Source organism: Mustela lutreola, chromosome 17 (genome assembly GCF_030435805.1).
Source record: "Mustela lutreola isolate mMusLut2 chromosome 17, mMusLut2.pri, whole genome shotgun sequence".
NCBI lineage: Eukaryota > Metazoa > Chordata > Mammalia > Carnivora > Mustelidae > Mustela > Mustela lutreola.
This window is the reverse complement of record NC_081306.1, coordinates 23,267,911-23,281,021: the sequence shown is the minus strand read 5'-3', so window position 1 is coordinate 23,281,021 and position 13,111 is coordinate 23,267,911. Positions and strand designations below refer to the sequence as shown.

General features: G+C 66.3%; 2 protein-coding genes across 3 annotated transcripts; both read left to right on the top strand.

Annotated features, from left to right (window-relative positions):
* The first annotated feature begins 3,570 nt into the window (after positions 1-3,570).
* Positions 3,571-9,806, top strand: PRR35 (proline rich 35). Of its 2 annotated transcripts, none has more exons than XM_059154062.1 (3): positions 3,571-4,537; positions 7,582-8,716; positions 8,945-9,806. In XM_059154062.1, the coding sequence occupies exons 2-3, from the start codon at positions 7,620-7,622 to the stop codon at positions 9,576-9,578; spliced, it is 1,731 nt and encodes a 576-aa protein (XP_059010045.1). In that variant the 5' UTR covers positions 3,571-4,537; positions 7,582-7,619; the 3' UTR covers positions 9,579-9,806. The 2 variants fall into 2 exon arrangements, with proteins under 2 accessions (XP_059010045.1, XP_059010044.1); XM_059154061.1 differs by lacking the exon at positions 3,571-4,537 and adding an exon at positions 4,608-4,992.
* A 2,505-nt stretch (positions 9,807-12,311) lies between these two features.
* NHLRC4 (NHL repeat containing 4) lies at positions 12,312-12,885 on the top strand. The gene is given in 4 exon segments (XM_059155533.1): positions 12,312-12,545; positions 12,743-12,774; positions 12,776-12,814; positions 12,816-12,885. Coding segments are annotated over 4 exon segments (375 nt in total).
* Positions 12,886-13,111: the final 226 nt, after the last annotated feature.

Below are 13,111 nucleotides of genomic sequence, written 5' to 3'. Positions count from 1 at the left end.
AGGGCGAGGACTCACCCACCAAGCCCTTGGCTGTGACCAGAGACACCCAGATCCCAGTGCTACCAAAATGGGGCACAGGCCCAAGGCCAGGGGCTGTCCCCCGCTGTGCTGGGGGCCCCAGCTCCCCCTCTCAGCCTGCTCAGTCTCCCACCTTCTGGTTCCTGGGCCCTCCTCCCCTTCTTGGCCCACTGGCCTGGCCTCTCGTTCGGGCTGCCTCACTGCCCACTCGGCCTCGGCGGCCTTCTCCAGGCGGGCGGTGCTGTGTTCTCACTTGTGAGGCGTCCCTGTCAGAAGCACTTAGTGTACAAATTAGCCGCGGCCTCCTCCCGGCTGTGGGCGCCAGGCTGACAGGGCCAAGGCTCCCGGCTCTCTCCCGCCTGCCCCGGGCACCCACACAGCCCGTGTGCACCCCTGGCCATCCGCCCACCACCGAGCGGCAGGGCTGTTCCTTGCCTGCCCGCCAACCAGGGCTCCTCTTGGGGCCCCCGACCCTGACCTGGCCAGGGGCTGACCACACGCCAGGGCCAAGCGCTCAGCCAGATAGCGGGGGGCCAGAGCTCAAGGCCCGGCGCTTGGGTCTACCCCAGAGTCTCGGGCCCGATGTCAAGAGAGCCGTGGGGGGACCTGGAGCTGGCACGACGGCTGGGCGACCCCCCTGCCCCGCCCGCTGGCTGGCCTGCCACTCAGGCAGGGAAAATCGTCTGTGACAGGCCCAGCAAGGCTGGGCCCCCGGGGCCAAGCAGCCGGGCACACAGCTCCTCTCCCAACATATGGCTGCTGTCGGCCCCAGGCGCTGCTCGGCCCACACTGGCTCGCAAGCGGGTGGGGGTTCGGGTGGCCTCGGCCCCACATCCCACCCGTCTGGCCACTCCGCTGCCAGAGCTCGCATGCCTCCCGTGGCAGGAAGCTCACTCCCGCTGCACCCAGCTCTCCCCGGTCCCTCCAGGGAGCAGCCCGAGGCACATGGAGAGTCTCCCCACAGACCTCACCCCAGAGCGGCCAGGGGCTGGCTTATCCGGGACAGAGCCGTGGGAAGGGCCATGGGGGCCTCCAGAGGACGGAGCCTGCAGCCGGTTGGGGAGGGCGTGGCAAAGCACGCATGGGCAGACCGAGAGTCACCATCACAGGTCCAGGGAGCTGCTGCCGCAGGGGTTCTCCTGAGGTCCCCTGCCGGGTGCCAGCAGCTTCCCAGCGGGGTCTCCTCCCTTGGGGTGGGCCTGCTCCACCCCACGTCCCTGGGCCTGTTTGGGCCACCGCACAGATTTCCTGAGAATTCCCCAAGCTCTGTATTTGCCTGGCCCTCCCTAGTCCACAGTGGGGACCCACAGGCCTGTGCCCGTCCTTGCCCATTGCTGCTGCCACGGCTTCCCGCACAAGCCGGCCGGGAATCTCCCGTGATCCGCATGGGGCTGGCGGGTCGGCACCCTTGGGCTGGCCTCCGGGTTCCTTGGGTTGGACCCTGCCTCCTTTGGCCCAAGCCCTGGGCCCAGCCCTTCGAGCCAGGACTCCCTGATGCCCTGTCAAAGAGCCAAGAAGGAAGAAGTACACAGGATGCCTCGTGTCCTGGGCACAGGGGGCCCCGTGTGGCGCTCACCTCTCCCAGGGGCTCTTCGACCCTGCCTGGGGGCTCCAGCCCCTCTAGGCATTTGGCCCCGCACTGCCCGGCAGGGGGGGGTCCCCAGCCATTGTGCCTGTCCTGGAGAGAGCTGCGCGTGGACACTGAAGAGGTGAGACAGGGCCTCTGTGGGCCTGCTCCCCGGCCCCCACCTTCCCTGCCTTCCCCCTGCACAGACACAGCAGCCTGAATGGAGGTGACAGGCAAACTGCCGGGTAAGCCAGGCAGAGGAGGTAAATGGCCAAAGTGAGGCTCTGGCAGGGGTCAGAGGGTGGGGTCGGGGTTCCCCACCTCACCCTGCACCAGGACCCACTGAAGAGACGCTGCTGCCCTAAACCCCGCAGGTGCCTGAAGCACCTGGAAATCAAGTGCCCTCCCATCCCAGTGAGGGGAATGAGGGAGGGGTCTCAGAGCTCAGAGCCACACGTAACCAAGCCCCAGAGCCATGGGTGGCCCTGTCCTGCTTCAGGGGTCCAGACCCACGCTCTTCCCAATGTGTGGAATGGGTCCCCACCGGGGGTCTTGACCCACCCCCACCCCTGCTCTTGAGTGGAAAGATGTCCTAGTGATGATGGAGCAGATGGGCCTTGGCGGAGGGCACAGGGGACAAGGGGTTGGCATTGACGTCCCAGCCTTGCCCAGCTGCAGGGGGTGGGGACAGTCACCAGTGCTCCTGGGGGCTGGCCAGACCCACACTCCCTTGCAAAGGCCATTGGGCTGCCACCACTCAGTTGGGCTCTGGGGCCCACCCCCACGCAGACCCTCTTGGAAGGCCAGAGATGCATAAGGTCACGCCCCTGGTTGCTGAGCCCCTGGAGGTGCCACCACCTCTCCTCTTCCTCAAACTCAGACTCAAAAGGCCATGCACAGGGGTGGCCTCCTCCGTGTCCCATCACCTGGAGTCCCAGCTTCCTCCCTCCTCTCTGGGCTCACGCGGGCAGGCTCTCTGCACGTGGAAAGGCAGGGTCCCAGCACCCGGGACTCTCTGGCCCATCACCTTCCTTCCCTAAGTGATGGCCACAGCCTCCAGTGAGCCCATCCCCTGGGCTGGCGGCTGCATGACCTCCCAGACTCGGAGGGCTAGGCCGGAGTGGGTAGGGGAGCAAGGAAGTGTCCCTGGGGCCCAGTGGCCAAGGCCTGGGAGCCTGCATCCCACGCCATCTCTGGATGGCCTGTGCCCTTGACCCCCTCTGGTCCTGGCCTGTGACGAGGGACCCAGGCCTGACTGAGCCCATCCAGGGGCCCGTGTGCAGAAGGAACGGGCCTCCTGGCCTCTAACTCTCCACGGGGCTGCTGGCGTGACGGCCACTCAAGCTGTCTCCCAGCCTAGGGCTGCCTGCACGGTCAGCTGGTCAGCTGGGCCAGGCCAGGCGGGCGGAGAGGAGAAGGCTGACACGCTGTGCCACCCAGCCCCCAGCCCTACCCTTCGGACTTGACAAGGAGAAGAAGCGAGTCCCCTCAGGTGGTGTCAGGGAGGGTGGCCCTGGGCCAGGACGGAGACGCTCCCCCTCCAACCAGCCTCTTTGCCCTGGGCACCCCCAGAACCGCAGGGTCCTGCTTGTGATGCCTGTCACAGGTGACCAGAACCCATGTCGGCACGGCGACCGGTGCTGGCATCTGAGCCGCAGCCTGTCACCCTCCTGCACAGATGGGGAAATGGAGGCCAGGTTCATGGAGCCTGGGGGTGTTGGACTCTGCATCCAGGGCCCTCCTCTGGGCGCCCCACTTGAGATGTAATACTCAGAGCCCCTAGAGGATACTTCTCCCTTCCCCCCAAACTGAGTGGAGAGTACCCTGGAGCCTGAACCTCGACCCTCAGGGAGGGTGAAGAAGACCCTCATGGGCCTTCCTTAGCCAGGTCGGGTGAAGGTATCCTCCCCCCAAACAAAGGCAAGACTCTGCCAGAGAGATCGAGTCTGGTCCTGCCCCCGGCATGTCTGTGTTCACGTCTGGAACAGAACTTGCGGGGCAGATGAATTTCTACCAGCATCTAGCTGAGAAGTGGGATCCGGGACCATTAGATTTTGGCAACTTGAGGAGCAACATGGAATGGGCATCCTTGGGGAGGTGGGCTGGAAACAGGTCTGGCCGTGAGGACAGGAGCAGCAGGGGTTTCTAGGGGGGGTCCCGGACACCCGAGGCTGTCCCTGCCCCTGCCCCTCCTCCACCACAGGTCCTCCCAGAGGCAACGCAGGCCCTTTGCAGGACTGGCAGGCAGAGAGGTGGGCCCCTGTCAGCGTGGTGAGGTAGTGTTTCCAGAAAGGGGAACGTGAGTCCACCGTGATCATCCTTTCCTGAGCCTGGAGCCTGGAGCCATCAGCGGGCAGGGCAGGGGCTTAGGGAGTGCAGATCCATTCAGCCTTCTGTTTGGAGACGAGCTTGGCTGGGGAGCGCTGGTGGGGGAAGGAGACTGGCTCCACCCTGGGTGCCCTGGGCTCTGCTGCCGGGCTCCTCCAGCCCTCCTGGGCTCTGTCTCCTGGCCAGGCTGGGCTCTTGCCCCACCAGAGGCTGGGCTGCAGCCCTCCCCAGGCTGGCTCTGTGCCCCACAGCTCCCCTGTCCCAGGGCTCAGCCCCCAGGCCTTGGCTCCAGAGGGCTGCTGTCAGGGGCCAGAGCCCTGCCCTGACGGATGAGTGCTGACGGCGCCTCTCCCTGCGCCCTCGGCCACTGACACCCCGTCAAACCGCTGTGGGACCCGGGAGACCTGGCAGCCTCCGTGCACCCCCGCAGCAGCCTGCAGGCAACGGAGGCGGGGACGGTGCCGGGCGCCCCTCATTCGGCCGCACACCTGCGTCTCCACTCCCCGCTGGTCCACAGAGCGTCCGTCCCTGCCGGGTGGTGCCACCGGTGTCACCGGCCACTGTTCCACCCAGGACTCGCCAGAGCGGAGGAGAGGGCTGAGCAAGCGTGTCCTGGCGCCCGAGGTGAGTGCGGGCAAGGGGGCGGCTTTGGGCGGGGGAGGGGGAGCACCGGGGAGACCGCTCCCCGAGCTCGCGAGTCCCCTCCCCCATGAGCCCGGGTCGGAGGTCGCAGCGCCCCCAAGCCCCCGCGCGCCGCGCCGTAGCGCACGCGCGGCATCCGGCAGCCAACTTCGGTGGGCGCGAGTCGGCGTCGGGGGGACGCGCGCGGTCGGCGGCGGGCGCTCCAGGGACTCGCTGCCGAGTGAGTGACCGCAGACCGCTCGGCGGCCGCTCCCAGCGCAGGGCCTCAGTTTCCCTGCGGGAGTCCGTGTCGCTGCCCCGAGGGCCCGAGCCAGTCCCGTGCGCTCCCGGCTCGCGGCTGGCACCCGGCGGGGCTGGGGCGGGAACTGCCCGCCGCGTCTTGGGGGCCACGCGCAGACTTCCCCGGGCGCCGCGGGCTCCTGTCGGCCAGCGCACAGGTAGGGCGGGGGCGGGCGGCGGCGCAAAGTTTGGGGGTCGCGCGGGGCCGGGTTAGGCTGGAAGGGCACGGGGGCGGCGGGACTCCGGGAGTGTCCAGGCCCGGCTGGGGCAGCCCCAACCCCCATGTCCCCCTCACTTCTGCTCAGGAGACTCCCTGGGTGCTACCCTGTTCCTGTAGGAGGGCACCCTCCCTCCAGGGGTGGGGTGTGCTGGGGAGGGGGAAGGAGTTGGGGTCTCCACCTCAGCCAAGGAGGAGCCTAGTCACCCCCTCTCTACCAAGCCCTGTGGGGCTCTGGCCAAGTCTCTGAAGGGCGGGGAGGGGGGGGCGGAGGCGGGGGGGGGGGGGAGTGAGCTCCAGTCTCCCTGCTGGCCCATGGTGGCTGCAGGCACAGGGCACCCTCTCTCCTCTCTGAGGTAGGGCCTCCTTCTCCTGCCTGGACACCAGTTCTCTCCTAGGCAGGGAAGGGCTATCGGGCTCAGGTGTCTGGGCCAGCAGGCTGCCCAAGGACCCTGGACCCTGCACCCAGTCACGCGTAGGGACACGTGTGCAAATGAACGTGCTTTTGTGTATGTGGGGGGTACTTGCTGGTGTCTGGAGGTGTCTTCTGCTTGTGCACAAGCATACTGGGTGGGTGCCAGGCGTCCTCTGGGTCCCCATGGGGTCAGTAGCTGCTAAGATGTTGCCTGAACAAGCCCCCCCCACCGCCCCCCGCACAACGCACACCCAGGTGACTGATATGAAGAGGGAGCACGGGAAGAGCCCACCACTTCCTGAGTCCAGGGGCCTGACTGGGAGGTGGGTTGGGTGGTGGCACCAGGCAGCACAGCTGTGTGGCTCCCAGGGCTGGGTGATCGATGGCCCCAGTGCAGCCGTCTCTGTCTCCCAAGCACACATGCCCATTTGTCATCTGTATCTTGGGGAGGGTTCGGGAGACAGGGATGGGGCCCACCTCTGCTCCCACCACCAAGTCCAAGAGGGTCTGCTGCCCCTCAGGGAGCCCCAGGCCCTTTCCCGAGCCCAGCCCCCTGCTCCCAACCCCCACGCCCTTCTCCAAGCCCCATCCCCTAAAAGACATGGACACCTACAAACCAGTCAGTTCTCGTCTGTCTGCTTTCTCCACGGCCCCCCGCCCCCATGCTAGTGGTTACGAGGCTGATCTCCCTTTGAAGGGCTCCTTCAGATGCTCTCTCCACCCCTGGCGGGGGGCACCCGGTGTTGTGGGGCAGCAGACAGGACTGCCCGCTGTGTGCAGAGCCTGAAGGCCAGCAGGGAGGACGGCCTGTGCCCCATGGCTGCGCTGCACCCTACCCCTGCCCTGCTCAACCCCCTGGCCAGCGCTGGGTCCTGAGGAACAGGGCAAGTGTGTGCGTATGCACATCTGCAAGCGTGTCTGTTCCCATGTATGTGCCCAGGTGTGTGTGCACGTGCCCGTGCATGTGTCCAGGTGCCTACTTGCCGCCCCAGCTGAGCTCTGAGTCCTTTTGTAGGCACCGCTGCCATGTCCACTCTGAGCAGAGTGTGTGTGTGTGTGTGTGCATGTGTGCCCGAGTGCCTGGGCCCCGTGTGTTTTGGCAGCGGACTCTCTACCGAGTCGGCCCAGCCATGCAGAGGCTGCCCCTCCAGGCGCCGGGCAAGGGTTCATCTGGAGCCTTGTAACGCTCGTGTGCACACACCCGAAGCCGGTGTGCACACACTCACCATGTGCCCCACGCAGGCGCACACAGGGGCGGTGGATGGCCCAGGTGGCGGCCCAGATGGAGTGCGGAGTGGCTTCTGAGCGAGTGTATGGGGTGTGGGGAGAGGAGGGTCTTGGCTGAGCCTGGCTGAGCCTGGCCGCTGCGGGCCGGGCCACTGACCTGCCTGAAGCCACCCAGATGGCTAGGCTGAGCAGGTGGCTGTGCTGTGGGGCCGTGCCGGGACGTCCCCGCCCCCCTGCCTGGCCCCACACGAGGCTGACCCCCTCCAGTGCCCACCCAGCAGTCTGCGGGAGCAGGGACACATGCGCGTACGTACACACGCACACGTACACCGTGCTAGTGAGGCTTGGAGCTGGTCTGGTCTCTCCCGGGGCTGTGTTCATCTTGGCTTTCCTGCACAGAGGAAGGTTCTGGGGGGGAGGGAGACTGGGAAGGGCTGGTGTCCCCAGGAACCGGCCTTGCCACACCTGGCCTGGAGTCACTCAGCCGGTTGGCACAGATGGAATCAGCCCAGAAGGGGGCCTGCTGGGGGCTGGCGGGCGGGGGCCGGCGTGAGCACCAGCGCAGGGTCCACAGATAAAACACAGGACGCCCCGTTGCCCTGGGTTTCGGAGAAGCAGCAGCTTCAGCAGCCATTCCCAGCGCGCGCTGCGACATACCCCCCTGCAGAAGCACTCGCTGTTCCCCCAAGTCACACTGAACTGGGGTCTTTGGCGCTCATCCGCCGTCGGGGCCCTAGCCTCGAGCGCGCGCGCGAAGGAGGAGGTGGGGGAGGGGGCGCGCGGGTGCGGCGCAGGCCACAGGGTGGTGGTGGCGCACGGAGCTGCGCGCGCGGAGGGCAGTGGGGAGCCGGTCGGGGGCGGCCGCTGACCAAGGCCCCCTGTGCGCAGGTGGCCATGGGGCCCGGGCCCGCCCGCTAGCGGCTGCCATGTCCCGCGAGGCGGGCTCCTGCCGCCTGGGCGCCGGGGCGCGGGCGCGGGCGCGGAAGCCCAAGAAGCCGCACTACATCCCGCGGCCGTGGGGCAAACCCTACAACTACAAGTGCTTCCAGTGCCCGTTCACCTGCCTGGAGAAGTCGCACCTGTACAACCACATGAAGTACAGCCTCTGCAAGGACTCCCTTTCGCTGCTGCTCGACTCTCCAGACTGGGCCTGCCGCCGCGCCCCCGCCGCGGCCCGGCCCCACGCGCCCAGCCCCGTAGGCCCCGCGGGCCCAGCACACCCAGGCCGCCAGCCCCAGCCCCGGGAACCCCGGCTCTCAGACACGCCCCCCACGCCTGACCCGGCCCCTCAGGGCCTCTCCCTGCAACGCCGCGTGGGGGGCCCAAAGCTGGGGGCTGTCGGGTCCCACGGGGCCCCCTCCCCTGGGGCCCGGGATGCCCAGAAGGAGGTGGGCCCTGGGGGGCTTCTGGCCGAGGCCTGGAAGCTGGGGCCGGGTGGGGGCCGAAGGGGCATAGCCGTGGTGGACGCGGCTGCAGCTGGCCCTGAGAGCGGGGGTGTCCCCTGCTACCCCCCGCCCACCCCCAGCGAGTTCCCTGAGGCCCAGAGCCTCCATCTGTCCCTGCTAGGTGTCAACTGTCCTCTGGGCCCTGGTCTCTTCTCCTACCTGGGACCCTCCCTGGCCGCCGCAGCCCACATGCCCTTTCTGGCCTCTGCCAGCCCCCTGTTGCCCCCGACCTCTGCTTTCCCCTCCCCACAGGCCCCTGAGCGCCCTGCCCTGGTCCCCCGCTTGTACTACCCCCTGCTGCTGGAGCATACGCTGGGGCTGCCGCCCAGCAAGTCTGCCCCTGCCAAGCCCCTAGCCGCCCCAAAGGGGCCCCCTGGGACTCTGGCCCCAGGGCTGCTGAAGGTCCCAGTACCCGGGCTGGGCAGGCCCTGGCCCGGTGGAGCCCCCAGGGACTCAGGGCAGGAGGTGGAGCTGGACCAGGCTGCCCAGAGTGACCCCAAGAGGAAGCCGCCCCTGGGAAGCAGGTTGGAGCCCCAGAAGGGCCCCTCTGGCACAGTGAAGGTCAACGCCCAGAGCAGGTAGGTGTCTGGGCCCCTGGTCATGGGGGTGGGGAGGGGAGGGAGGCAAGCTGGCCTGGGTGGCTGGGCCCCATTCTTCAATCCACAGGGGGGAAACCAAGGCCAGGGAGCCATACTCTACCATTCTGGGATCCCAAGGCCCTCAGGCAGCCTGCAAAGATGTTCCCGGTGGAGGGGGCAGGGACAGGGGACACGGGTGCAGCTTCTTGACTGGCTTCTACCCCCTAGCCTTCGGACAGGCCCCTCCATGATGCTCTGGCCTGAGGACAAAGAGCCAGGCAACACCGAGACCCCGAGCACTGAGGCGCCCCTGCACCAGCAACCCCTGGGCCTGGTGCCAGGCGGCCCCGGGCACGTGGGCGAGGACCTGACCCGGGCCCTCGGGGACTACACCAGGGTGGAGCAGCGCCTGGGGCAGCTGGTGCCTGCAGGGGGCCTGGCCCCGCGGCCTCTGCGGGAGCAGCTGGGCAAGATTCGCCAGGAGTTGCTCACTATCCACCAGGCCTTGGAGCGGGCTGTGCGGCCCCCAGATGTCCCCCTCGACCTCTCTGTGAAGCGGGCGCCCAACAAGGGGCCCAAGGGGCCTGTGGGGACCTGGCCGCAGCTGGAGCTGGGCCCCACGCTGGCCCGGGGAACTCCTGAGCCCCCGCGCATGCTGGGCCCCACAATAGCTGAGTCTTTCTCTAGCCACACCACAAAATGTGAGGCTGACTCCAGCGTCCCACCCCCAGGCCTGCCCCTTCAGGCCCCAGAGGACCCTGTCGTTCCTGGCAGCAGCTGGGGGGCCCGTGGTGGCCCTGGGGGCTCCTGGCCCCCTGAGGCTGTCCCCAGCCTCCAGAGCCCCCCTGGTGCAGAGGTGTGACCACAGCGTCTGCTGCTTCCTCTGTTTTTAGCAGACAGGGCCCCTCCACCCCGTGTCCGACGCCCGGCCCCCCACCTGCCCCAGCCCCCCCAGAGCCTGTCCAGCATGCCCATGGGCTGACGTCTGGGCCGCAGCCCTGGCTTGGGTCTTTGGGGCCCCAAGGGACAGCAGAGAGTCATAGCTCCTTATCGATCACTGTTGTGAGTGAATAGAAACCATCTTCACATACCCGGTCTGGGTCTCCTTCTTCCCCTGCCGTTCCGGCATCAGCCCCGGGATGTTCCCCGCCAAGGAAATGTCCCTGGTCTCAGCATCTGAGTGGGCAGCATCCCGGCCCAGCCTGCTGGGTATCCACCGCTGGGCCCCCCTGGGTAGGGGAATAGAATGGGGGGCCTTCTTTCAAGGGGGTTGAGCCAGGAGAGGCGGGGGGTGGGCAGGTGTGTCTGGTCTGGGAGCTAGTCCAGCCTGTGTGTGGGCACCTTGCTGGGGGACTCAGATCCCTGGGCCTGCCTCCAGCCCGTGGGTCTGGCCAGGGCATCTCGGATGTTAGAGCCTGGCTGTGGTTAAGCAGTGCCCCCACATTCTGTGGCCCAGGGCTGTTTGCCCGGTGTGGACTTAGCTGGGCCCCAGCCAGCCCCTGCAGCCATGATAGGCATCGGGCGGCCTTCACAGCTCACTGCCTCCCTTCCTGCTCGGCCACACTGGGCCCTTCCCACAGGCAGGGGCAGCCAGGGAGGGGAGCCTGGGGGACCCTTGTACCTAGCTAATCACTCCTGTCCCCCGGAGCTGGCCATACCTCTGTACTCACCTGGGAATGGCCCCAGGGAGGGCAGTTCCTACCTGTGCCTGGCTCCCCAAGCTGGACCAGCCGGGCTGGGGCCAGTCGGAGCAGGACCTAAGGCTGCCCCATTAATTGTGCTAAGGCAGCAGATACCATCGGCCGTCCGCCCCACGATGGGGCATTGAGAGGCCAAGTCCAGAGCCGGGGTGTGGGTCAGCCCGGTGGGAAGTGCTCTGGGTCATCCATAGGGGCTGACCCCCTCCCTTCCTGGAGATTCCCGGAGAGTCCAAGGGAGACCCGCTCTGCCTTGGTCCTCCACTGACAGCCCCTGTGTCTCTGCTCCCAGATTTCTCATCACCCGCCAGGCAGACGTGAGCTTGGGGGCATCAGCCCAGTTTCACAGGTGTAGAAGCAGGACCCAACCCTGCCAGTTTGGGGGAGGGCCAGGATGAACCCCTGAGATTCCCCACCCCAGACCCTGGTGAATGACCCAGCCCACGTGCAAGGGGTACAGCTCCTTTCCCCGCTTTCCTGAGGGCCTGACCCCGTGGTCCTACTGGGGGAGTGTGAGTGAGGCTGCCTCACATGGATGTTTGCTCGGGGCCTCTGAGGGATGCTAGCCCCAGGCAGGAGGCCCCCCCCACCTCTCTGAGCAGGAGCACATAGAGAGGCCTTGGAAAGCCCCGCAGCCTCACCCTGCAGGGGTTGGAAGTCTCCAGGGGCTTCATGGGGGCAATGGCCAGAGCCTTGGGCTGCCCCCGAAAAGGGTTACTTTCCTTGGCTGAAAGAAGGTAGAGTTCCCTGGGCAGAGAGGAGTTTGAGAAACACTGCCCCTCTGTCACCGTCTTCCGACCCCCAGCCTCTCCCCCAACCCTGACACACCTTGAGACCTCCCAATCCCTGGGGGCTCATGGAGGCCTCAGAGCAAAACCTGCAGCAGCCTTCACAGGTCCCATATTCCCCAGAATTGTGTTCCAGGGGCCATATCTGGAAAAAGGAGACCTGGATCCATGGCTGCTTGCTGAGCTTATAGATGGGGCCAGCACTCAGGACTAGGTTTGAAGCCTGCTCCCCACCCCCGTGCCTCAGTTTCCTCAAGTGTGAAATGGTAGTACACCAGCACTCCTAGAAGAGCGGGGGGACAGGGGTCACCTCTGCTTGGCCCATACTGACACCATTTCTCTCACAGCCCTGCACTGGGCCCAGCCTCAAGACCTCGGCTCAGAGCAGCTGACACTGTGCACTGTGACCCCTAGCCACACACCAGTCTGTCTTCTGGTCTCCTGAGCCTCCCCAACCCGCTGGCAGGCTCATGGCCTGCTCTGTGAGATGGACCCACCCAGAAACCCTGCTCGCTCCTACCGGCCCTCACTGCTTGGGCAGATCCTGGTGACTTCAGGGACTGCAGGAGGACCCCGGGATCTGTCTTGCTCCCTGGACAGCCTGCCTTTTTTTTTTTTTTTTTTTTAAGAATTTATTTATTTATTTGAGAGACAGAGAATACAAGGAGGCAGAGAGGCAGGCAGAGAGAGAGGGGGAAGCAGGCTCCCTGCTGAGCAGAGAGCCCAACGCGGGGCTCGATCCCAGGACCCTGAGATCATGACCTGAACCAAAGGCAGAGGCTTTAATCCACTGAGCCACCCAGGTGCCCGACGGCCTGCTTTTCATGACGGCTGGGGTGTGCCTGTGCCCTGAGCCCGCATGATGGACCTCGAAGGACAGTCCATCTGCCACCTGCCAGGGGCCAGAGCCTTCGTGCCAGAGGATGTGGCTCTGATAGCTCTGGGCTCATAGTGGTCAGCAACCTTGTCCGTGGGGCTGTCCACGCACTTCAGCACACTGCCCAAGCCCCCCAGGGCCACTGGGTCACGGTGGGCGCCTTCCCAGCCCCCAGGGGGCTGGCTGCGGAGGCTGCTGGCCACCTTCTGGTGAAAGACTCCATGCCCGGGGCCATGCACTGTGTCCCGCTGAGTCCTGCCTTGCAGCCACGGGCCCCAGTCTCCACATTGGGTCTGGAGTGTCCCCACTGGGTGGGCCCGGGGCCCGATAGGGGCCGTACCATGAGCAAGAAGTTCAGGGATGTACGGTTGGTGGGCAGTGCCTGCCAGCCCCTGGGCTCCCTGGGAGCTCTGACAGGGCATGACTTTGGCAACCCTGGGGGTGTGTGCACTGATGTGGATGGCAGCGTGACCCTCTTCCCTTTTTTTTCTTTTTTTAAGATTTTATTATTTATTTGACAAAGAGATCACAAGTAGGCAGAGAGGCAGGCAGAGAGAGAGAGGAGGAAGCAGGCTCCCCGCTGAGCAGAGAGCCCGATGTGGGACTCGATCCCAGGACCCTGAGATCATGACCTGAGCGGAAGGCAGCGGCTTAACCCACTGAGCCACCCAGGCGCCCCGTGACCCTCTTCCCTAAGGTCCGTGCCCATCTGCCTGGTGTCCGAGGGGCTGAGGCACTGTGGTTTGTATGCCCCAGGGCCAGCTCGTGGTTGCAGGTGTGGGGGATGGTGCCATCAAAGTGTACTAGTACTGCTCGAGGCTGGCCTGGCCCGTGGGCTCCCATCTGAGCCTGGTGCACCCCCCGGGGCCCCAGGGCCACTGTGGGAGAGACACTGGGGGTTGGCTTCGCCCCCCGGACTGCTGGCCACCCCTCCCTGAACTGGAGCTCCTGCTCGCCCAGGTCCCAGCTGCCTTCTGCCTTCATCCTGGAGTTGGTTCAGACTTCATTGGCAGCCACCAACCAGCTGCCTCCC